The 25,089-nt window shown below is 48.0% G+C and overlaps 2 protein-coding genes across 11 annotated transcripts in view; both read left to right on the forward strand.

The window, feature by feature from the left end:
• PACS2 (phosphofurin acidic cluster sorting protein 2) overlaps positions 1–8,283 on the forward strand; it is an 80,081-nt gene extending 71,798 nt beyond the window's left edge. For all 7 annotated transcript variants that reach the window (XM_071564681.1, XM_071564682.1, XM_071564683.1 and 4 more), the window contains exons 23-24: positions 1,876–1,989; positions 2,949–8,283. In XM_071564681.1, the coding sequence (XP_071420782.1) occupies positions 1,876–1,989; positions 2,949–3,067 (233 nt within the window). In that variant the 3' untranslated portion in view covers positions 3,068–8,283. The remainder of the gene's footprint in view (positions 1–1,875; positions 1,990–2,948) is intronic.
• A 3,772-nt stretch (positions 8,284–12,055) lies between these two features.
• Positions 12,056–25,089, forward strand: part of MTA1 (metastasis associated 1) — a 76,854-nt gene continuing 63,820 nt past the window's right edge. For all 4 annotated transcript variants that reach the window (XM_071564546.1, XM_071564547.1, XM_071564548.1 and 1 more), the window contains exon 1: positions 12,056–12,344. In XM_071564546.1, the coding sequence (XP_071420647.1) occupies positions 12,317–12,344 (28 nt within the window). In that variant the 5' untranslated portion in view covers positions 12,056–12,316. The remainder of the gene's footprint in view (positions 12,345–25,089) is intronic.

Genomic DNA, 25,089 nt, shown 5'->3' on the forward strand with positions numbered 1-25,089 from the left:
AAAGGATATGTGTTCAGTTGTACGGTTGAACAGCTAAGATGGTATAGCCCAAAAGAACAAAGGTGCGTACAGTACAAGGACACTAATGAGTGGCTGCACAGAAAGCCAGGAGCTACACTGTTCTGGACAGCTTTCCTGTGTTCCCTGTGGGCCTGCTGGTACTGTTTGGGGTGTTGGATTAGGTAAGTGGCAGCTTGTGCCCCACCCACCAATAAGGGTAAATAGGCCTCTCATTTCTAGCAGTGTGCTGGAAACTTGGGAGAGCTACACTTTCTGGGGTGATATCCCTCTCCTGTGAGCCTTCACCTCAGAAGAGCCACAGAAAATATAAAAGGTGTGCAAGGGAAAAACAAAATAGGGGGACAAAAGCCCAGCAAGTACTCCCCTGATCCCTCTGAGATGACAAAACAGGAGTACCCCCTGAACTGAAGTCTGGAACTTCCCACTCTCCCCCTGCACCCACCTCCACACTAGAACCAATAGGATGATCTAGAACCTGGAGCAAAGTCATATGAGGAGTGGCTGAGGGAGATGGGTATGTTTAGTCTGGAGAGAAAGAGGCTCAGGGGGTCTTTACTGCTCTCTACGTGAAAGGAAGGTGTAGCAAGGTAGGGGTCAATCTCTTCTCCCAGGTAACAAGGGACAGGACAAGAGCAAAAGGCCTCAGCTTCTGACAGGGGAGACTTAGATTAGATATTAAGAAATATTTCTTCACCAAGAGAGTTGTCAAGCACTGAAACAGGTTTCCCAGGGCATTGGTGGAGTCACCATCCCTGCATGCTTGGAGGTATTTAAAAGATGAGTATATGGTTTAGTGGTCCAGTTGGCAGCATTAGGTCAGCAGCTGGATTTGATGATCAGCTCTTTTCTGACGTGAAGGATTCTATGATTCTGATGCTTTTGTGCAGTCTTTGTGGGTCAAAAGGAGGTAAAAGAGAAATGCTCTCAGTTCAAAGCCCCATGTTAACTTTTTTCTTTTTTATTCTTCTTAAACTCATGGCTTTGAGTTTACTTTCTCAAAACAAACTAATAAGAAAGGCATTTTAAAGGTTGTCAGTAATTCTGTATTTGCTCCTGGCCTTGGTAATATGAAACATTTTAGATACTGAGAACAACTCGGCAGCAAAGTGTTTTGAAGGAAGCAGCAAGGCAGTTCTGCACTTACATCCAGCTGCCAGTAGCTGTCCGTCACACCATCTTCCTGCCTGTGGGCCTGGGATTTGCTGCAGGTGGAAGCAGGGACTTTGGGGGCTCAGAGAGGAGGCTGACAGAGCCTCCTGAACTGCAGGACATGGTTGCAGCCAGGTCAGTGCAGGGCCAGTACAGCTGTGGTACTGCTGTACTGGAGCTGCAACCCCTGATGACACCCTTTGTCAGTGTCATACTGATGGACACCACCAGCTTTTCTGGAGCCAGTTTGTACATCTTTGCTCATGCCTTTGGACAGTTCTTGAGAAACTGGACCTTTTTTTAGCTCCCTTTATGCCTTCCCTCTCCACCAGCTGCCCCCAGTTTGTAGCCCCTCCTGCTCTCCAGATATCCGTGCAGCCCAGCCTTTGTTGGGCCACAGTCAGTACAGCAGACTTGCCAGTGCATATGCAGATGATTTCCCTGCATGGTGTCTGAAGAGCAGGAGTTACCGTGAAGGGGACCTTTGGGATCTGGGTTATGAGCTGGAAATGCTTCATACAGAGACACATAGGGCTAAGATGCCCATGTGCATATAGGTGATGGTGCTCAGGACTGACAAGAGGGAAGACCTGAGGAGTTAGAATTTTCAGACATGAACGGCTAAATGTAGAAACTCAAACAAGTGTCAGTGCAGCTCCTGGTAGTGGCATAGATTCACTGTGTGCTGGTTTGATTTTCTTCCAGTGATGTTTTTGCCCAAGAAAACAAAAGACAAGGAGGTTGAGTCAAAGAGCCAGTGTATTGAAGGAATCAGCAGGCTGATTTGCACAGCAAAACATCAGCAGAACATGCTGCGTGGTAAGTGCATGGCTTGCATTCCACTGGGCTCTGGGATACAGCTCAGATGCTGCAATTGTCCTCTCAGGCAAAGGGCTGACCTGTTCTCTTGCACCATGCTCTGGAGCCAGGATGATGGGAGTGTTTCTGGAGAATGGGCTTGGCTGTATCCAGCTTGGGGGAATGCTTTAGTAAGTATGGAATGTGGGAAAATCCTCTTTACTTATGAACTCCTCTGAACCAATGCTCTGGATGTGGACACGGCCTGGACCAGGCTCTGTTGCCTTTCCTTCCATTCTCCATTTTTCTTGCACAGCTGGTACTAGTGTTGGTTGATGACAACTGGTGAGAGTGTGGCTGCTTCTAAGGGCAGGACACTGGCACATGGACATGCCACAGCAAGAGCCATATATGCATCAGGCAGGCAGACCTGAAGTGGCTGTCACTGGAACTGAGCATTCAGTATCAAAAACATTCCTGTAACCTGTTCAGTTGAGAATTTCCAGCAGAGGGATCTGCCTGGGTCACCTCCTTAATCCTGGGCTGGTCTGAGGCTGGTGAGGGTGAGTGGTACTTGCAGAATATGTGTCACTCCTCTAGGAAGACATGGATATCTTGGTTAGAGTGCCAGTGAGGAGAAACTGATGTCCATCTCTGTATGCATTTGCTCAGAAAAGAAAATGAAGTGTGTTTAGGAAATCTGAGAAATCGGATCAGGTGACACTGAAATCAGCAGTCTGGGGAGCTCTGGTGTCAGTGAGCAGTGGTGGAACAACAGTCTGAGCTGTTCTCCCTAAACCTGGTCTGCTCCCAAGCCTTTCTTCCCCCATGTGTGCAGCTGGGTGGGGCAGTCACCCAAAGCAGTGTGTGGCCAGGCCTCCCTCTGCTGACTGCAGGGAGATTTCCAGCAAAGCTGCTCCAGGTTAGTCACTTCCCCTCAGTATTTTCTAACTCTCCTCTCTTTTTACCGTCCTCTGCAGTCCTGATCGATGGGGTGGAGTGGAACGACGTCAAGTTCTTTCAGCTGGCAGCACAGTGGTCCTCTCATGTCAAGCACTTTCCCATCTGCATATTTGGACACTCCAAATCCAACTTCTAGCTGTGCTCAGCAGAGGGACCTTCTGCCTGTCCCAGGGACTGCACACCAGGAGCCAGGAACTGCGTGCCAACTCTGACTTGCATCGCTCTGCCCTCTCCTGCAGAATTAATTACAGATGTGCTTGGATTACTTTTGAATTACTTTTTTCTATTAACTCTTAAGTTTACTACAAGGGAAGGAAACCCCTTTAAACAAAGGCAAAAAACCCCAGTCTTAAATATAGATGTGCTGACAACGTGAAGTCATGGGGGAGTTGGCAGGAGCAGGCAACCTGCCCAAGAACACCTACCACTTACGAGCAGATAGCTGAATAACTGCACTGCTTATTAACCTGAGACCTCATTGGTGTGAGTGGGCTGGGGGAGCTGTGAATCAGCTCAGAAGGATTCTGCAGAAGATCATATATGTAATGGTGCATTTGGCCACCTCCCTCTATATTTCTAGGAAGAAAGGATGGCCAGTCTGTCTTCCTGCTGCCAAAGGACGAGATATCAGCGAGTCTGGAGGGAGTTCAACTGTCCAGTTTGGAAAACAAACCACTTGCGTAGCTAGGGAGGGCTGGAGAGGGGGATCCCCTTTGGAGCATGGAGCCTGCCCTGAGGACAGGCAGGTGTTTGAGCTGAAGTGGTGCCTGAGGAGGGTTGGGCAGGAACAGGAATTAGGGAAACACTAAGAGGAAGGAAACTCCAGTGTCCCAGGTCTGTAACAATGACCAAACCAAACCAGTCACCATGTCCCTGCACCTGGCTGTGCTGTGGAGGGACACCACGTCAGTGAGGTCGCTGCTATTTACATACTCACACCAATTATTTACCTGTCAATAAAACCTCATCCAGCCTCTAAAGGGAAAGGATTTTTTTAACAGCTGCAGATTTTTTTTAATGCTTTCTAAAAAAATAAAAAATGAAATAAAAAATAACGGGAAAAAATTAATTTGCCAAAAAAAAACAAACCCAGGAAGATGAGCCGTTGTCTGTGGAGTGATGCATCACTGTAGTGGCTGGACTGGGAGCCGGCCAGGCACTGTGTGTGTTCAGCTGCCTTCTTGTCCATCTGTCAAACTGCACACATGAGGTGGCATGGGCTGTTCTGTCTGCTGCCTGCGTCCTGACCATCCTGTGCTCCCTGGAGCCTGCTGCCATCTCCCTCCTGCACTGCCCCAGCCTGGGTGCTGCCTGCCTGGCTTTGGGACCACTGCATGAGTGTGTTTTCACTGGGCCCTCAAACCACTCAGGACCTCTCCTCATGGGAAATGAAGGAATGTTACAGAAATGAAGGGTTCTTGGGGCAGGCAGCCTCCTGTGGGCTGCTCTGGAGATAGATTGTCCTTACCTTCTACTTGCTGAGTATTCCTCCCTACGAGTGTTTCTCTGTGGATGACATTTCTTCCCTAGCAGCATATGCTTTTCCTCTGGCACAACATTGCCCACGGGTTGAGATTTTGCAAGGAGTTTCAGCCCCAGGGTGCAGTTGAAACTGTCATTGGGATGTGAGTGAGGTTGAAGCCAGACAGGTTTTCTGTCCACTTTGGTCAGCAAGATGTCCTGTGAGATGGAGGAGTGAGATTTTAAGGTATCTCTGTTGGCTTGGCTCTAGATGCACTTGTGTTCGGTGTGTAGACTTTGCTGCTGCTGGGGATGCTCTTACAAGGAGACAGCATGACAACTGCAGGTCTAGGCAGCTCTGAGTGCTCCTGTTCCTCTCCAAACTTCCCAAAACCTGCCTTGGGAGCAGATGGCGGGGTTGATTTGGGGAGCAGAGTGTCCTTGCTGAGTAGAGGAACAGACATCTCTGACATTTCAGGACAAGGGACTGAAGTTTCTCATGTTCTTTTGGGTCCCACCCTTGGAGACAGGCCTGGCTCTGGGAGCATTTCCAGAAGGCACTTTCTGAAGGCAGTGATGCTTTTGAACCTTTTATGTGTTTGGAGGTTTTTTTAAATCTGATCCCTTACTTTTAAAGTTTTTAAAGGCTTGAACCTGCTTTGTGCTGTGTAGCTCTGTGCAGGGACCATGTGGGTTCTTTTGGACAGGACAGTTGTGGTGTGCTCTGCTGCACCTTCTGCTGATGGGGAGTGAGGGGTTCTGAGGTAAGAGCTGAATCTAGTGCCTGACACAGCTCACAGTGTGGGCTGTTTAACTGACAGATTTCTTAAAACACTTTCCCAGCACAAGTGCAACCTACTTGGCCAGGGGCTGGGTATTCCCTTCAAACCACACAGGGGAGGAGGACACAGTCCCGTGCCCGGTGGCATGCAGCATGCTGGTCAGGACAGATTGTCTAGCTGCAATACTCTGTTCTCCGCCACAGTCCTGTGGGCAGGTCTGCCTGCTGCCTCTTGGCTGTGGCAGAAGCTCAGCTGTAGTTGAGATACTGTCATGTCCCTCAATTCATGCGTTTTTGGTTGACCTGAGCTGATGCTCTGGGACTGTATCATGTTGCCTAGCAGCAGCAGTGTGGGAGATGGCATATAAGCACATCACTTCTTTATCTTTATTGAGGCTGCAGCATCAAAAAAAAGCTTTGTAAAGGAAATCAGTCAGAGTGTGATTTCTTCCTCGAGTCTCATGCTGGTGTGACAAGAATAATTGGGCTGGGTTCCAGCGTCAGGAGCCACATGCAGCCTGGGCAGCTCTTGGTGCTGGAGTGTGTTACTGCTGCAGAGGTGGGATGGACTGACTGCAATAACTTTTGTTTACTGGGGGATGAGGGGAGAACCATCACTGTGCTCCTCTTTGTATTTCAACCTACTGTAAAGAAAAAAAATCTGGTAGCTAGGACAGGATTTCCGGGGTCCTGCCTATCAAATGTGTATTGCCCTGCTGTACTCTGTGTGTGTGTATGTGTGAGAGAAACACTTCTGCTCGTTGCATTTCATGTTGGTTTGTGTTTTGTTCTAACTTTATACATGTAAATTCACTGGGAAACTCTGTACACCTGAGGGCTTATGTCTCTGCAGGGTTTCTCCCCTGTGGAATGCCATTGTTGCTCTGAAATGCGTCTTCCATGCAAGAAAACATACTGAAGTCTCAGCCTTGTCATCCCAGAGGAAGTCCAGCAGTGGCAGGCTGGACCTGCCCGTGGGCAGCTGTGTGCCCAGGGAGTGAATGTGGTGTTTTCTGGCCCTGGAGGCAAGGGCTGGCCAGCTCAGGTCAGGCTGTTGTGCCTCTGTTTTTTCTCTGGTATCACGTGGAGCCACTTTGTGCACCTGTTTCTGTCCCTGACTGGAAGAGAAACACATTTCTATCTCTAAGGAAAATAAGTGTCAAAGCATGCAGGTGGCTCAGACCGTTCTTGCACCTGGTGACATGAACGAGTGACTGACCTCAGGTCTCCCAGCTACCCCAACAGTTTCCTACCAGGAACAAGCCCTGCCAGCACAAGGGATCCCTGCTGCAGGAGCACAAAAAGCTTCTGGAGCAGCAATGGGCTGTGTCTGCACAGCTGTGCCAGCCTGTGGGGTTGGATGGTTGCAAGTCAGTTGAGTGCAGAGGGATGGCTTAGAGCTGAGAGAGTATCACTCTGCATTTGGCCCACTGGAGTTTGGGTGGGGAATGTACATCTCAAATGGAGAAAGCAGTAGGGTTGTCTCCCAAGTCAGGCTTGCTTTGGAGCCATGCAGTCTGACAGCAAAGGCAGGGGCTGGAGTGGGCAGCATCTGATGAGCAGATCTCCAGAAGGAAGGTGCTTTGAAGACAGTGTCCCCTGGTGTTTCTATCATTTTGTGTCCTGGAGCTTGCCAATGCTCCCCATGGAGCTTGTCTCTCCAGCTCCTCTGGCTGTGGCTTCTCAAAGTGAACAGTTTCTTTTCCAGCTGCAGGTGGGGAAGGCCCCCGCCTCGCTCAGAGGTGAGCTCTCGGGAGCGGGCTCTGCTGCGCCGAGCTGCGTGATGCTGACCTACTTTAACAGCGCTGGTGAGCAGATGAAAGATGGAAGGTTTTTGTGGCATCATGTTGCACCTTGAGTGCTTCCTGGTTCTCTGGCTTGAGTTTCCTGGAGACAAAGGCTGGGCTTCAGCCCTGCCAGTGCTCAGTCAGGGCTGGCTCTCCTGCGATTCTGGTGACGTGGACATCTTGGGTGGCTGTTTTAGCTCCGTGCTGCAGTTGCTATCCAGTTCAATTGTTACCATTTACATTGCAGTGGTAACTGCAGAGTGCTGCTTAATTACACATGAGTTTAGGGAGAGCCGTGGTCTCTTTGGCTGTGTTTCTCTGCTTTATTTAGAACACAAGATAAAGCCTGTGGCTTTATCCTGCAGAGGTGGCTGGGAGGTTTCAGAGACTGAGATGTGCCTGTTTCCTTTCCATCATCAAACTCAGTCAAGAGCTACACTGCCCTGTGCTTAACCTGCGATTGCAGCAAAGGCCCTATTGTGTTTCTCACCAGCAGTGTGTGCTGGAGAGAGCACAGGAGAGCCAGGGCAGAGGGCATTGCAGCTGGCATCTCCAAGTTTAAGAGGAAAATCCTGGCAAGAGGCAGCAGAGCCAGTGGCCTTCTCCTGCTGCTTGGTGTGCTGATGGATTGGGAAAACTGGGATTAGGACATACAGTGGTAATGGGCTGGGGATCCTGGAGCTTTATTGAAGCAAGGTAGGATGTAATGCCTCTGTCCTCTTTGGGGGAGCTTGATCTCAGCAGATGGCTGTGTGGTAGAGTTTAGTGTGACACTCCCTCTGGGCTCACCTAGCAGGAGAAGGCCAGAAATGAGCAGCAGCATCTCCTGGAGGTTTCCTGGAGCCTCATGGGAGGTGTTTCTGGCAGGGCCGGCTCCTGCAGGATCACTTGGGTGCTTTGGGACAGACAGAGGCAAAAGGGGAGGTGCCACTTGCAAAGCAGCAGGTCACTGGCTTTCCTAAGGAAGAGCACCAGTTTGGGGCCACGTCCAGGCAGCTGCTGCTTCGCTCCTTGGCTGATTAGCTGCCAGAGTGTGTTGCCTGCCCCGTTGCACATGTGCCGTGTCTGTGGGGAAGTGCTATGCGAGCATGGTTATGGGGGCTGTGTGCTGCCAGGCTTGTCCAGACTGGGACATTACCACTTTGTAGATTCCTGAGTTGTCCATCTGTTTCATTGTTGTATTGTTTGGGTTCTAGGGTTGCTTTTTATGGAGACAGATTAAATGTAAATAGCCTTTTTTTGGAACAAAATGCAACGTGCTCAACCTCGTCAACTATTTTATGGTACTAATGCAACACTAATAAAACTGGACATGAAAGCACACACCCGTCCCCTGAGTCATCTCTCAGCAGGGGCTGCTCTGGCATGACTGGGAGAGTTGTCTCCAGCAGGAAACAGCAACATGGCTTTCTTGCATAGTGAGATCTCTTGTGTTATTTGTCCAGCTGCCCAGCAGCACTTCCAGGGCAGAGCTGGTACATTGGCATGTTCTGCCCAGCACTGAGCTCTCCTGTAGGTTTTGCAGCCCTGCTGCCCTACCCACTGTTCCTGCTGCCTCCTTTCCCAGAAGGACCTGCTTGCCTCCTGCAGCCCTCCTGGATCTAACAGCCCTCTCTGTACCCAGTCTTCACCTTCTCACAGCAGGAAAGAACCAGGCTGGTGCCAGTTTCTGGTCTGTTGACTGTGTGGAATGGTCACAGTGGTGTTGGGATACGAAGAGGGGATAATCTCAGTGGGAGAAGATTCAGGCTGTGGTAGCCTTAAGCACAGAGGTCTCAGTCTCAGTGGATGTCCCAGCCCCTCTGCATGGCCTGGACAGGTGCTGACAATTTTATGGCTGGAGCTGTTTGATGGAGAAGGGGACATAAGTCTCACCCAGGTGGCATGGAGCAGGCATTGGATCATTCTAGGCAGGAGGAAGGTGGCTAGCTCAGAAGAGGGCAAATTCAGGACTCTGGAGTGCAGAAACAGCATGGAGAAAGCCTGGCTGCTAGTGAGATGGGGGGACAGCCTGTGGAGACAAGGGTGTGAAGGCCATTCTGTGTATTTTTTGCACAGGTTCAGCTATAAACCTTGCACTGAGAACCCAGCTGCATGGATGAGGCACATTCTGAGCTTCATGTTTTAGAGTCTATGGAGGAGCTCATCTCAGTACAGGAAGGAGGGTGGAAGTGGAGGGAACTGGGGTGTTAGGAAGTCTTGTGTGCTGGCGGGGAAGCAGAGGACCACACGTGGGGAGCACACCAAGCCAAATGCCTTGGTGGGGCCACGGGTACGCTTTCCTGTTGTTCAGAAGAGAGGAGAATGCAATGAGGGCTGGGTGGAGTAAGGATGGCTCAGGGCCAAGGTGTGCCAGGTCGCATGCAATGGGTCTAGAAAGCCTCCCTTGCCCACAGATACTGGGATAGACCAATTTCTGCCAGGCAACCTCGGACTGGGCTCTCAAAGCAACCAGCTTCTTTATTTTGCAGGTCTTGTCCTCTCAGACGATGTACGCCCTCACTGCCATGGGAGCCGTGTCAAACACAAGTGATGCCCTGTCAGGATGCACTAAAAGCCTTCTGGGAGGACTGGGTTTGCCACGGTGGGAGTCAGTGGCACCCACAGGAGTGAGGTTTGGTGGTGGGAGATGAGGCGTTGCAAGAGCCCGCTCGTTCCTGGGCTGCAGCCGCCAGCACAGGCTCACCCCCCTCCCACTGCACAGCGCCCCGGCCGCGGCCACAGCTGTTGCTTAACCTGGAAGAGGAACAGTGGGGAAGTTCCGATACATTTTTACTGCTGTCATTTAAAACACAATGTAGCATCTGGATGAAACAGTCAACGCCCGCGACCCGCCACTTCTTCATGTGCAACTACCCTGTGCCTTGTGCTGTGATTTGTAAATATTTATTCTGGATGATTTTCCTGTGTCCCACTGGATTATTTTTTGCTCTACATAATGGTTGCCGAGCAGCCTAGGGAGAGCCAGCCCTCGTGTCCTGTGGTGTGCCTGGCGCCTGTGCCGGCACGCGCTTCCCTGACTGCCTTGGAAAGGAGGAAATATCACGGTGGTGCTCCCTGGCGCATTGACCTTTTTTGGCTGACCGATTTTCACCCTCAGAAGTGTTTTCCTCACTCAGCCATGCTCCTTGCACACGTTGGAAACATGAAAGCAGAGCCCTCTGCCCTACTGGGATCTGAGGACTTTCAGATTTGGGTATGTAGGGGTTTTTTCCTAACACACAAAGAAAATTATAACAAAAGCCCTGTTCTTTCTTAAAAAGTATATATTTTGTCAGATGTCAATGCTTGGTTGGTCTTATATAGCTGTTACAGGACTTAGAACTAGAATTGAGAACAGAGGCAGCAACAGTGCCCAGCCCTGGTAATGGGTACAACTGTTTGCACTGTTAGCCACTTACTGCAGTAGAAAGTTTCATGACAGGTATATTTTTTGGCCACTCTGACCTGTCTGCTTATGTGGAGGGGTCCTGGGCTGCCCCCTGGCTCAGGCAACACCAGGTGACTCTCCAGCTCTGTGCTGGAGCCAGAGAGCAAGTGTAGCTGTCCTGCCATTCCTGAGAGCCCAGCGGTGTCCCAGGTCCACCTGCACTGACCATCAAGGGTGTAGCTTTTCCTTGAGTTTCATCATCCGGCCTTGGCCACACACATGAAGAAGTCTACAGGGGGGGATGGCCCGTCACCTCTGCTGCTGTACTTTCAGTCCTTGCTGGGGGGACCTGCTGTAAAAGTGTTATGTGCCACAAAAAGATGGTTTCTTAGGGTGTTTATTGGTGTCAGCCTGTTGGTTCCTGTAGGAGAGGAAATGCCAATGGCAATGTGCAAGTTTTGCAGTGATCTGGATCTGACAACTCTTCAATAACTGCATAACCACAGCTGCTGAGGAAATACCTGGACATGAGGTGTGCAAAACTGTGTAGTGCAGCCCTGTTGTGCTCAGGATCAGTGACATCCCCAGGCCACTAGGCAAGGGAAAACTAAAGCCATCATCTACATTTCACTTCTTATGCTGACAACCAAAGAGAGGGGAAAGCCCCAGAGTGGCACTGGGTGACGCAGATGCAGAAGAAACAGTCCAGGCAGCCTGTCACCATTGTAGGGATCCAAGGAAGACAGATGTAGGAGTGGGGCATGTGAGCAAGGGGTGTGTGTAGAGCATGAGACTTCTGTGTATGAAGAGCAGGAGGGATGTACACGGAGACCAGGAAGCATATGGATGTAGATGCAGGTGTGAGGGTGTCTCACAGTGTGAGCAGGCTCTGGGTGTGCATGAGAGGGGCTATGTCTGTGGATTGACCTGTTGTTCCTGCCCAGGATGGTGACAGCCTGTGGTAGTTGTGTGTGTGTGTGTGTGTGTGTGTGTGTGTGTGTGTGAGGAACACTCTGTGTGAGAACAGGCAGCATCTGCAAGCACAGGTGGTGCCTGTACATGAAGGCTGTCTGTGAATACAGGTGATACATGCATGAGAAGGGCTGTGAGTACAGGCAGATGCGTGTGTAAGAACAGGTGGAGCATGCACAGGGCTGCATATACAGGTAGGGTGCTATGAGGAAGGCTGTGTGCAAGTACAAGCAGATGCAAGTGTGAGGACAGCTGTGTATACAGACAGATGTGAGCACAGGTGAGGGGGCTGGGTGTGTCAGGCTGCACATGAGGACAGGCAGTCATGAGTGCATGAGTAGGGCTGTCCATACCAGGACAGGGGTGGTGTGTGAGTGTTGAGCCTGTGTGGGCACTGGAGAGCTGGGTGAGGAGGGCTGTGTGAGAACAGAGCAGTGTGTGTGTGTGTGAGGACAGGCAGTTTGTGCATGTATACAGGTAGTCTGTGTGTGTGAGGACAGGTGTGGTCTGTGTGAGGACAGGCGGTCTCTGGTGTGTGTTTGTGTACAGGCGGTCTGTGAGTGTGTGTACAGCTGGTCTGTGGACCGGCCATCTCTCCGTGTGTGGGGACAGGCGATCTGTGTGTGTGTCTGTGTATCCACGGGCAGTCTCTCCGTCTCTCCCTCTATCCCCGTGTGTGTGTGCAGAGGCCGCGCCGCCCCCAGCCCCGCTCCCGGCCCGTCCCTCCCCTCGCGCAGGCCGGAGCACCGCCCTCTCACGCCGCGGGCGGGCGGCTCCGGCTCCGGCTCCTTCCCTGCCTCCCTCCCTCTCTCCGCCGCCGCCGCCGGGCCCCCTTGGCCGGGCCGCCGCCCCGCCCTCCGCCTCTCTCCCTCCCCGTCCGCCGGCGCGGCCCCTTTAATTCCCCCGCTCCCCTCCCCCGCCGCCCGCTCCAGCCTCCATTTTCCAGCGGATCCGGCACCTGGACTCGGCGGCGGCGGGAGCGGCCCGTGCTCCGCACCCGGCCCGGTCGCGGGCATGGCCGCCAACATGTACCGGGTCGGAGGTAGGAGCGGCCCCGGCGCCGCTGCCGCGTGCGAGCGAGCGGCGCTCGGGGCCCGGCGGGGCAGGCCCGGGGCGGGGCAGCGGGAGCCGGCGGGGCCCGGGGCGGGAGGGGGAGCCCGAGGGGCTCCGGGGGCGGGAGCGGGGCAGCGGCCCGGGGGGCTGCGGGCAGGGGAGGCCTGGCGTGGGGTTACACGGGGTGAGGGGCTGCGGGGCCCGGAGCGCGGCGAGCCGGGGCGGGGGGCGCAGCGGGATGGCTGGAGGTGCGGGGCAGCGGCCCCGCGGGGCCGTGTGGGGCTCGGGGCTGCGGGGACATGGGGCGTGCGAGGGGCGGGATGGGGGGCTCGGAGGGGCCGCGTAGGTCCCGGAGCTGGGCAGAGCGGGGCGGGGAGCGGGGAGCGGGGTTGGAGCGGGGCAGCCACGGGGCCAGGCCCGGGATGGGGCCCTGGGAGCAGTGGTTGCTCGGATGGGGGTCATGCGAGGTTGTCGGAGTGGAGACCCAGGAGGACTTGCGGAGATAAGGAGCACAAAGATAGGCAGAGGCTGCTCATAGACCGGGGGCTGGCGAGAGGCACGTCCTGCAGATCTTGGCCTCCCCTTCCACTCTTGCTGTTCTGTTGTATGCCTTCCCATTAGTCTTCTATTCAGGGTTGCGCTCCTGTCTGATTGTCCTTTGTTTTGGCTCACGTGAAGAGAAAGGAGAGGCAATGAGGTTTAGGACTGCGTTTTGTGGAATATAAACTGAGTGTGGTCTGGCATGAATTTGTGCTCGGCCATTTTCCTTCATAAAAGCTGGTACTTGGAGCTTCCTTCTCCCCAGGACTATAAAATATATGGAGAGATGTTTTTGTGTTGTTCCCTCCTTTTCAAAATGCCTTGTTTCAGGTGGAGTTCTGCAAAACTGGAGTAAAGTAAACAAGACAAAAAATATAGCGAAGGTGGCCAAGCCATCCTGTCTGGCTGCTCTCCATCAACAGCTACTTTCTTTCTGCTGTTCTGGCCTACCCTTACTTTGTGCTCTGAAAAATGCCACTTCTTTTGTCACGTTCATACTTTTTTTCTGATTGCACCTGGTTTAATGGTGGGATAAGGGGTGACTCCTGCCTGTCCCAGCTCTGTGTTTTGGGTTGCTCCAAGCTGATGGTGTGCATGTAGAGTTGTGTAGGTATGGAGGTGCTGAGAGTAGAAGAATAACGGGCAAGATGAGTTGTGAATATTCACCCTGGTGTGACTTGCAAAGGGAATTGTTTCCTGGAAATTATTGTTCAGCATTTAGTGGCCAAGTCTTGTGTGGAATGCCATCTCTTAGCATTTTGTATGGCTGAATCTCTCCTCTACATCCCAGAGGAGGTGGGAAGGCACCTCTGGTGGTCTCTGGGCTGACCTTGTGCTAGAAACTGTTCTGTTAGAGCAGAGTGCTAGAGGTGGGCCCATCCCAGGCTCTATAAGGATCATGATGCCACCCTTACTTTGGGCCCTGTCCAGTGTTTGACCATGCTTTTAGCTTTTGTTTCCATGTGTCTGGTTGGATTTTCTCTTGTTCAGTTGGTGTCTCTTTCCCCCTTATCCTATCCCTACTTTTAAGTAGGGCTGGGTGATCCTTCAGGGATGCCATTAGTAACTACCAGCCAGGTGAAGGTTGTAATTGCTGATTGCATATAATTTGAGCCAAGTTAATGTTTTCCTCCCACCTTTATTGTCCAGTTATCCAAACATTTTAGTTTGAAGTATGCTGTGGTAGGCTTGGCATGGCCTTTGGCACAAAGTCAATGTGTCCAATACCCCCTGCTCTTCCCTCAGCCACAGAGCCAGTCTCTTTCTCCCAGATGGGGGAGTCATGTTTATCAGCTGTGGTCTCCCTTTGGTATATCCATTTTGACTGGTCTTGGTTACCTTTTTGTCCTTCCTGTGCTTGAAAACAGTGTCCAGGATTTTCTGGGCAGAGGGTGAGGCAGGTGGCTGACAGCCAAGGTTACACTGCTCTGTTGTGGCCCATATGGATGAAGTCTTGATTTGATGTATTATCAAGATCAACATATGGATGGATGCAGTTGTTTCTGTGCGAGTGCTCTATTCAGCCTGAGCCCAGGAGTGTGTCTGTTATCGAATTCTTTCTGACCTCTGGTGCTGGTATCTCCCACTAATGGCTTTGTGCACTGAAGTTGTGTGTGAACTCCAGGGCAGGATTAAATCCTGAATGGCATTTGTGCATAGTCATTTCATACACTTCCCACTGGAAGACAAACACTCGGCAGATAATCTGTTATTACTCTTGTGACTAATGGATGGTGCCGCATGAACTCCAGACCCAACAGCTGCCAAAAGCAGCTTGCTTGCTAGAGATCAATACTGCTCCTAGAAGGGTATGTTGACTCAGAAAGTGTGGTCATTGCTTTTGGCCTGGTCACGAAACACTGTGAATTTTTGTTTTCAGAAGCCGGTGGGTGGGTTGCACCTCTCTGATAAGACTGATTTTAAATTTATAGTTGACAGGTCTTTCAGAGGACAGGAAGTGTCCTTGCTGTCTTGATGTGCAGTAGTTCCTGGGTAGAGGAGCTGAGGAGCCTGCAGTATGGGGTCTGAGGGTGGCACACGAGTCTTCTCCTCTCTGTGGAGTAGCAGAGTGAGCATGATGGGGGCTTAGGAGCTGCCCCTTGAATGGTTCTCAGGCTCTATGGGTAAGTTCTTTGGGCATCAAGTTCTTTGAAGAAAGCAACTGGTTCTCCTGGTTCCTGTCAAGTTTCTACTGGTACATTTCTGATGTGTTGGTTTCAAATACAAATGGGACTGTCACAAGCTGGCACAGTTCATGGGGGATGTGAATCTTTTTAAATGTGTAGAAAAGATGCCAGGGTGTTACATTCCAAAATGAAGTATGGGATCTTACTCATTGGCCTGAAGGAAATCCTGGAATTACCTGTCTCCAGTGTAGCAAAAGTGAAGATTTTCTTAACAGCTGCTGTGCAGCCATGGAATAAATGGCAGCATGATGAGAGTGGACATGGTGGGCTGGTCTGCATGATCACAAAGTGTATGGGAATGTTGGATAAACACCAGATCTGAGAACCTTGGGACCTCTGAGCTGGAATTTGGGGCTTCTAATGAAAAAAATGCATGTGGAAGAGAGATGTTCATTGTTCTATCTAGTACCAGGCTCTGTTTCCAGGCGAATGCTATGTCAGCTGCCTGAAAGAGAACAGGTCATCTTGGTATCAAGAGACTTCCCAACAGCTATTCTGTCTCCACCTTCTCCAGGAGAGTTTAACTGTAGTGAAACAAGTATTCCTTTAGTGGTAGTAATTGACTGAGCTCCACTGCAGGCTTGTGCTCCTATGGCATTCCCTTGATGCACTGAAACAAATGATTTTTTGCACTTACATCTTGCACTGATTTGAGGAACTTAATTTTTTTCCACCTTCCCTCCTCCTCACTCTTTGTTTTTTCCTGGATTATTTTTAATCTTGCATCAGCTACCCGATCTGGTTCACTGTGGGACTGTGTGAACAGCTGAATGGTCTCAGTGGGAGGGCTGGGAACAAGGGGATGGGGGAAAGAAAGGAGAGGAAGGATGGTGGAAGAACTACTGAAGGCAACGCTTTTGCTGAAACAAATGTCAGTTTAGGCCTTTAGATGAAAAGCCTTTTATATGTTCTTGACCTTTTTATGACTTTGGGAGCCTCCTTGGCTACAAAATTATCACTGTTTTTGGGTCTGTGATACATTTAAGGTGTGTTTAAATGGCGTTGGGAGATCCGATCTCAAGTCGGTTAGGCATGTAAGTACTTGTTGCATCTAAAATATTTTAAGTAAGGGAAATGATGGCCCACAGTGCCTGATGTGGGCACCTAAGATTCCCAGCAGCTTTATTTCAGTGTGCTGGAGGCTGAAGCTGCACAGCTTACTTGGTGTTATTTTCATTCATTGCTTCATACCTAGTGGTGGTGTGCCTGCCTGTGCTGCAATCATATGTCTTAGTTCAGTGTCCCAAAAGTTTTTAGGAACGACAGTATGACATAATCTCTCTGTTGTTGTAGGGTGTTATTGATGCAAGGGGACTGTGGTTTGACCTGCCCCCCATCCCATTCCATACTGCCACCTGGACAAGTTCTGACATCCATACTCTACTGGAGAGTTCTGGGCAGAGTGGGTGGTGCATTGGTCCTCTTGATATCACAGTAATGTCAATAAAAATGTTCTGAGCTTTTCCTGGTAAAGAACTGAGAGCTATTAAGGATGCTTGTATAGAAGCACATTGCTAAGTCTGGATCTGAAGCAAATTCAAATCATTTAACTGCAGGATCACATGTAAACTTTCTCCTGTTCCCTTGCTTTGTTGTCAGTGAGTGTGTGTTTTCGGTAACAGAAGGGCCTTACTGTGAGATATCCTTGTTTTGGTTGTTTCTTGGTCTTTTATCTTTCCTTTTTGACTTTGCGGGTATCCCAAGCTGAGAATGGGTTTAGTTGAGAGAAGTATTAAATAACTAGTAAAGATAAAAGTGAGAGTTTATTCTTGAAAATTACTAATAGGTTTCTGTGGTTGTTGGCCCTAATAAATTTTAGACACTTCTAGCTTATCACCTTTCAGCAACAGCCAGGCAGTGGGTTTCTTCATCTTTTCCTTTCATTGTTTCTAGTTACACAAGTTTATCTTCTCATGTTTGACAGTCTTCCTTTCCTTCCCTTCCCTTCCCTCCCCTTCCCCCTCTCCCCCATATCAGACTTCTTCAGCATTTGTTAGCCTTTTGCAGGGAAATGCTGCATGGTGGAGAGTGTTGTCAGCCAGTTTAGATGTGTTTGGGGCTAGAGCTGTGACAACTGTGTCAATACATGCTCTGTGCACTGGTAATAGCTGTCAAACCCTTTGCATGTGGCAAAATGGAGTGAAGGCTCTAAGGTTATTTCTGCCAAAGTGGGGAAATCCACCTTCCCCCTTCTTGTCCCAGCAGATTGGTGCTCACCTACTGCCTCTTCTCATTTTTCTTGGCTCCTCTTTGACTGGATTGGCATCACTGGCCTATTGGAAACTCAGCAGAAAAAGAGGGTTGGGTTTCTGCTGGGTTGGTGAATTTAGGCAGTTCCTGGGCTGGGGTGGGAGGCTGTGCAAGGGCAGCCTGCTGGGAGGGCTGAAGTGGGGGCATTGCCTGCTGTGGGGTCTGGGGCATGGCTGAGTAACACCTTGGCAGTGCCTGTTTTGCTCCTTGGCAGTCCTTGGGGCCTGTCAGGTTTGTTCATGTGGTTTTGCCTTTCTATGATGGTGAATAAAAGACACTTGGTAAGAAATCATGGAAAAAGGACTCTTAAATTCAAAATTCATTTTAACTTGTGAAATTTTGGATGAATGTAACAGATTTTCCTTTCATTTGCATTTAGTTGTTTTTCAAGCAACTTTTGAGGTTTAAGAATCCTGACTTTAAATAAATAGAGTGCTTAGTCTCTCCCAGGTTGGATGAGAAGAGAATAAGGTGGTTACTATTACTGTTTTTACTTTGATTTGTAAACTACTCCAGAGCAGCTTGGGGTCACTTGAAAGCAGAGGTATGGATGATTGGAAGTCACCTCCTGGTAGCTCCGCACATCTGCTGGTGACAAGTAACCTGTGAAGTTAGTGTTCCTTCTGCACCAACTAAGGGTATTGTTACACTGTATCTTACTGCTTTACAAGCACATTATTTTTTTAAATCCCTAAGCAGGTAGGAAACAAACCATGCAGCTGCTTTGCCTCAGTTTCTTGTGACATTTAGATAATTGAACTGTTGAGAAAGGTGCTCTTGTAAGATATCCTGGGTCTTTAGAGCTCACTGCCCGTAGAGCCAATATACAAAGAGATTCTGCTTCAGTGTGTCTTTTAAAGTCTGGTTTACTTCCTCTCTCCCTCTTTACTTGTAAAACCAAGTCTGGAAGGACCTGTGAAGTACTGGTGAAGCTTTCAGACTGTGTAGCCCAGTCCAGAAGGAACCATGCACATGTTCATGTTTTCCAGCTCTTTGGCTAGACCAACTTCAGGAAGGAGAAGTGTTTCTGAGATATTTTTTCTTGACATTGATCAATGAAGCAAAGCAAAGAAGACAGTTGGCAGCTTTAAAGTGAGTTTGCAAGTGGAAGAAAGATTTGGGCTTCTCCAGTCTTTACACGCGTGTTACTCACAAGCTGTTCAGTCTTTGTGGTGCCTGGGGTTTCATGGCTCTGGTTCTGTTCATTGCAGGTCACCAATCAAGATCTGTGTCAGATGTGGCCCATGATAATGTTTCTGTTAAATTGCACGTGATGTGCTCTGGTTAATTTGGGGACTTCATGCTTTTATGCAAGATGTAGGAGAACAGATGACACTTGACCAAGCATAAAGTTAGTGTGGTGTGAACAGTTGATTCCTGATTTAGCACAGAGCTTGTCCTTACAGAGTTAAGTTGCCAACATCTGAGAGAATTTGAACCAGCCAAGTTGAGACAGTTTCTGTGGATGTTTCTTTTGGTAGTGCTGTTGATTTAATATGTTTCTTTTTGGTAGAATGTCAGTTTGCACAGACACTTGTTATTGCCCTCTCTTTGCTTCCTTTGCTGGGCTTCCACAGCTCAGCATGGCTAGGCACTGGAGCAGCTCAAGGAATTGGTTTGGTTGGAGACAGTTTTTTGACCCGTGTGAATTCCTAAAGGAGTTTTACCACGTGCATGTGTCCCTCCTGCCACCCAGGGAGAGGCTGTCACAACTTGAGGGGGTGGTATGAGAGGGCGAGGGATGAATCAACTTCACTGGCTCTCTCCTTTGAAGAAACAAGTGCAAAAACTGTGGCAGGAGTTTATACATTGTCCATGTTTTACGTTGTGAAGCCATGATGTTTCTGATCTGCCACTGAAACCCCTTCCTCTGGACTTAATACATTGTCATACTATGGGCAGAGCAGTTAGTTAAAATTGACTAACTGAAGTTAAACACTGCTTTTAAAACAAACAAGCAAACCCAAACAAAAACCACAACATTTTTTAGTTTGTTTGTTTCTGGAGGGTGACACCAAACTTGGTGCCTGAGTACTTCAGAGATTCTTACTTTGCAACTCTTGATATACTTGCAGGGAACATGAAGCTGATTTCTTGTCATATTCTGTGCTGCCTAAATATCTTTTGGAAAATAATGTTTTTCTTATCTGTCGTTAGCAATGAGAATTACAGTGGAACAGTCTGTTCTCTTGGCTGCTGCAGAAGATGATTGTTAGGGTGTAGCTTGAGGATACTCCTCTTCCGCTCCCCCCCTCCCCAAATACTCTCCCATGACTTATGGACCTCTCTTCTTACGAGTTTCTCCATCTGCTAGAGTGTTTCCCTGACTCTTCTGTGAATTAGGGCATCCTGCTCTTCCCTTATAACCTACCTTTGGGGGAAGGTTTTTCTCTTTCTAAGCCTGAATTCTTTACATGAACTGATTTATGATACTGCCCCATGAAGAGTGGCACTGGACAAGCTGAAATTACACAGACTCACAACTTTGCAACTGCAGATAGTGTTTGAATGGCTCCATCCTTGGGAACTGGAGTGGCAGAAGAGGCAATTCAAAACAGACTTTGTGTCCAGAGACCTTAGAATCATTCTTAGATATCTCATGTAGAGCCCAGAATAAAAAAGTGGTTCTCCAGGAATGTTTAGCACATGCTTGTCCTGCTGGAAATGGAAGGGAGTTGACTGAGTGAACCTGAAGGGTCAGTGCCACATGCAAATGTGTCTAGCTGGGATATTGGCAGTGGATTAATTGAAACTGGTTTTCTTGAACTGCCATATAGTGGATTTCTAACAGCAGAATTGCTTCTTTATCCTCAGGGTAGTGCTTTGGAAGCTTAATTTTATTTCCAGAATTCTCACACAGTCTCTTTTCAAGTCTTGTTTGTTCCCAGTCTCCTACCTTCCCTTTAAGTGGCATCCTTAGTAGCAGTTACTTCAGCACAGCACAGCTCTTATCTAAGAGTGACCCATGAAGTACAGCTGACACCCATAACTGTGCTGTCAAAGGACCAGCAGATTCCTGTCCTTTGGCTTTTAGCACAGATCGTTTGTGTGAAAACAGCCAATGGTGCTGTGAGGAACAGAAATAAAGACACTGGCAATCTAAAAGTTGTGTTCGTTCTTCTCTGTCATGGCTCTTCCCCTTCTTCTGTTCCCACTCCTTTGGAATTTTACACTTTTACTGGGAAAAGTACCATGTGTATGAACTTTGTGCCTTGTGCAGTGCTGAGATCTTCAGTCTCTAGACTGTTGCTGTGAGACAGAATACCCATCCTCTTTCCTGGCAGAGAGGGAACATTTGGGAGCACACTTAGCCATCATGAACTGGATTAGAAGTTAATTGAGCTCAGGACCTGCCTGGAGCTGCACTGACAATGCAGGTGTTGGGAGGTGCATAAGAAGGAAGCACTTTTGATAATTCTTCCAAACTGTGGAGTCTCCAGTGATTTACTTTAAAACAGTCTATTAATTGTTTCTGAAATGGGAACCATTTCATATCTCCATCTGTCTTACATTTCTCACTTTCTCTTGTAGTTGTAGTATCTATGTCTTTAAGATGGGGAACAGTGATCAGAACTTAATTATCTTTGAGACTTCTGTCCCTCTGTGAAATGTCTGAACAAAGGGTTCAGGAGTTAATAGGGAAGAACTAATGCATGGATAATGGAGTTGCATAAACCTTGTTTCATTAAGACAGGCAAAAAAATGATATTGAGATGTCTGGACAGGAATTTTTCTTCCCTCTGTCCTGACATGATAGAAAACAAAGTACAGAGACCCCTGGGAAGTTCCAAATCCCTAATGTTTCAAAGTTTAACATGGATCAAGCAATCCACACTTTATCCAAGCAAGTTGCATGTCATTAACTTTGATTTTTTTTTTTAACTTAAAAAAAGAGAGAGTCTATTTCTTGCTTGAGTAGATTTCTGTATGGTAGATACTTGAGTTTTTGTTTGTAGCCATTACAGGTCCTTCAGAGGTTTGGTGTTTTGGTGGAGGGCGATTTGTTTGTTGGTTGGAGTGTTGGGGGTTTGTCTTTGTTTTGAAAACTCTTGATATAAGAAGAGAGCTTGCACTGATAAACAATTGTGTCAACTTTTTATAGGTCTGTGCATAATCTATACTCCTGCTATGTGGATTTTGCCATGAATCCCTTCTCTTTTGGGCCATGGTTTGGGTAATATTGAACCTGGATTTTTGGAGGCGAGTCAGAAGACATGGGTTTCATCTCAAAACAGCCAAGTAGCATTGGCTGTCCCTCTCTAGTTCTGCATATTTGGAAGAAAATGTAACGTGAACATTTTGATTACCATGTGAGTGTGTAGATAATTCTTGCTCAAGAAACAAGAGCAAAGCTGGCTTGATTTAACTGGAATACCTCAATTGATCCTTCCTAAATTTACTGATTTGCTGTTAACTGAATGGAGCAGAGATTTTTGCAGGAGGTGGTAGTTACTTTTGTCACGTCCCTCACTAATTGCTAATGGGTGTTTCAACTGTTGTCTAGTTGACATTTCTACACCTCTTTTAAGGAGCTGAGTGTTGCCCACAGCAGGTGTTGCCTCATTCTCAGCTGCTGTACCCTGTACATGCAGCAGCCACGAGTGCTGCTCTCCTTGTGCTGACAGTATGTCTTTAATACCTTTGTTGATCCATGAAAGGCAGGAACTTGTAAATACCTGTTTAGCAACAGAAACAAATGGTTCAGTGTTTCCTTTCTGGTAATGAAAATATTGTGCTGGTAAGGCTTTCTCTGTTGAAAGCTCAGTTGTTTAAAACTTGGTTGTAATAACGCCAAGGTCATGGTTCAATCCCCTGTATGGGCCATTGACTTAAGAGTTGGACTTGATGATCCTTGTGGGTCCCTTCCAACTCAGAATAGTCTGTGATGCTGTGAAACTTTATATTCTCTGTTACTAAAGATTTCATTGTGTCTTTTGGACAGACAGAAGGCAATGGGACCAGGGCTCTGCCAGGTGAGGTGGCAGGACTGTTGGCTGAAAGTAGCATTGACTCTTCAGCATCCTCTTTTATGGGAATGTAGACTAGCAGGGGTTGTATTATCCAAAATATGACATCATTGATGGTTTAGGGGCCAAGCTCATTAATTATTTGAAAATGGAAGCTTACTGAAAGTAACTGGCCCAAAGTTGAACTGGAAACCCAGAGTATGAGGATGCACGTATTTCCCATAAGAGCAGTCACAAAATAAGCAGGTCATCATAAGTGTATGAACTCTTTTGATGCTCATCTTTCATTGCGGGCAGGGGAAATACACAACTGTGAAGTTACTTCTTTATCACATGTCTGGAAATGCATGTTTTACCTAATGGTGGTAGTGACTGTGGGAAGGGAAAGGTTCCAGCCCCTCTCATGTCCTGAGTACATCTATAGGCTGGTGCACTGTGCATTGTGTAAGACTTTCTGTGGGAAAAGCAGGGAATATTCAGCCAGTCCAGTCCTCAGAAAGCACTTGTAGCTTGAAAGGCAAATGTACATTGGGAAGGATAAAAATACTTTTGGGCATTTTTGCAACTTGATCACCTAAAAGCCTGTAAGGTTATTAGGTAGCTCAGACATGTATAATCTTATAAATATATGACCTCTAGACAGTCTGTGTTCTTTATTTTGCCAAACTCCCTCCTGATTTTCCTTTCCATGGACTGATGTAGACTTAAATCAACAGCAGACATGAAGAAGGCAGAGGGGGGAAGCTGTTTTGCAGTAATGTCTTAAAAGTGTATGAGAGCAGAAGGAAATTCTGGTGTGTTAATTGCTAATTGAGAACAATTATTTTACTGCCTTTATGAAAAATTTCCATCTTTTGTGGTCTGTAGTCTGTCATTCTAATTTTAGCTGCTGGACTATCACTGATATGCCTGTGTCTGTATTCCAGCAGTTCAGTCAGTACCTGTGTAATACAGCATTGCTTTCTAGCAAGTTGTGCATGTTCAGAAAAAATGTTATGGAATATAAAGCCTTTTTTGGGGTAGATTTATGTATGTGGGTACTTCTGCTCTGTAACAGCACAGGCAAGAGGAAGAACTACATCTTGAGTTTGGGTCAGAAGGTGATGTGTCTGATGGTCCTTATTGTCTTGTGGTATTTCCACACTCATCAGTCATTGTTTTAGCCTTATCACTGATAACTCTGTAATGTGTCTGAGTGCTGCTGTTAATTACAGGCCTGATGTGAATGCATGGCTGATTAACTTGGGGATTGAATTTATGTGTTGTGAGGGTATGAAAGGATTGAAACTCCAATCTCTTTTTGGGCAGTTGGGTGGTGAAGGGGTTGGCTTCATGTGCTTTTTGTGGTGGTTGCTGTGTATAAGGAGTTGTCATCCTTCTGGGATGCAGAACAGTCAAACTAGTCCTTTTCTGCAATCGTGTAAGTAGGAAAGCAAATAAATCAGCAAGGATAGACAGACAGTACATTGTGTTTGAGGGGTCTGACTTGTTTTGCTTGCTATCAGGCTCTACTTTTCTTTCCCTAGTCCTGATTTTTTTGTTTTAGTGAACTCTTCCTTCCTGTTCTTAGTAGGAGCTGAGATGCCTATCTCCCTGTTGCTTAGAGATTTGCTAATTTTGTCTCTTATCCCATCCCCTCTTTCAGCCCGGGGCACAGAGACCCTGGCAGTTGTGCACATACACGATGTCTCCCATTGACAACTGAATTGTTGGGATCCTGCAAAAGGTTTCTGTTATGTCGTGTCTGTTTGCGCGCATCCATCTGCAAGTACAGCAGATACTGTCCTGAAAACAAACTGGGAGTGGTCCTAGTTGGGTAAGCAGCATGAGGAGGGTGCACTTCCATGGCACAGGAGGAGGCTGGAGATGAAGGGGAAGTGCTGCTTAAGGAGAAGGGTGGTGTTTTGGAGTGTAGGGATCAGCGCTGTGCCCTCTTTATGCCTCCTGTGCAGGAAACCAGCCTTTGTGGGTTTTGTTGCTTGTGGAGCAATTTTGGAGAGTGCTCTTACCAGCACAAGTATCACTTTGGAGCGTGGTTTGTTGAACTTAAGATTTCCTTGATGTACACGTGGAACAGCAATTCAAACAATTTTCTGTGCAGAATAGCATTTTAATTTTAGTTCAAGTATTCAAAATCTCTATGAAAAATGCAATCACTCGCCTCTGATCTGCTCACCTGAGTCATGTGATTTTCACTGTGCTCTGTTACTTGCAGAGATGGAGAAACCCTTTTCCAGGTAACTTGAGTAATGGGAAATAGGTCTCCATTAGTTGCATAGCTACTGGTGAAATGCTTAGCATAGTTGTGGGATTAGTCTAAAACATGGATGAGATGTACTGGACTGTGGATTTGTGACATGATGAAGTCATCAAGCACTGGCCTAAGCGTTACACCTCTGCACTGTCATGTGTCAGCTCTGGAAGCATCCCATGGGACAGCTTGGGTTCTGCCCCTCTGCCAGCAGCCAGTTGGCTGGTTCCAGTGAGGTTGGTTTGCTGTTGATCACACAGTGTGGATTTGGGCATGTTGCTGCTGCTGATCAAGACAATGTTGCGGCTCAGGATTGGGAGGTTGTTGTTCAAAACTGTTGGGTACCACTGGTAGCTATTCTTTGGTAAACCATTCATCTGTGGTAAGATTTCTTTAAATCCATGCCAGATTTTACAATCAGTAAACTGTAGTTATGTGAAAAATTGAGTTAATGTTCACTTGAGGTATAAAATGTGTCTCTGAGAATATATGCATGTACATGCACACAAAAAAGCTGATCTAAAAAAGATGTGAACTACG

Source organism: Pithys albifrons, chromosome 10 (genome assembly GCF_047495875.1).
Source record: "Pithys albifrons albifrons isolate INPA30051 chromosome 10, PitAlb_v1, whole genome shotgun sequence".
Taxonomy (NCBI): Eukaryota; Metazoa; Chordata; class Aves; order Passeriformes; family Thamnophilidae; genus Pithys; species Pithys albifrons.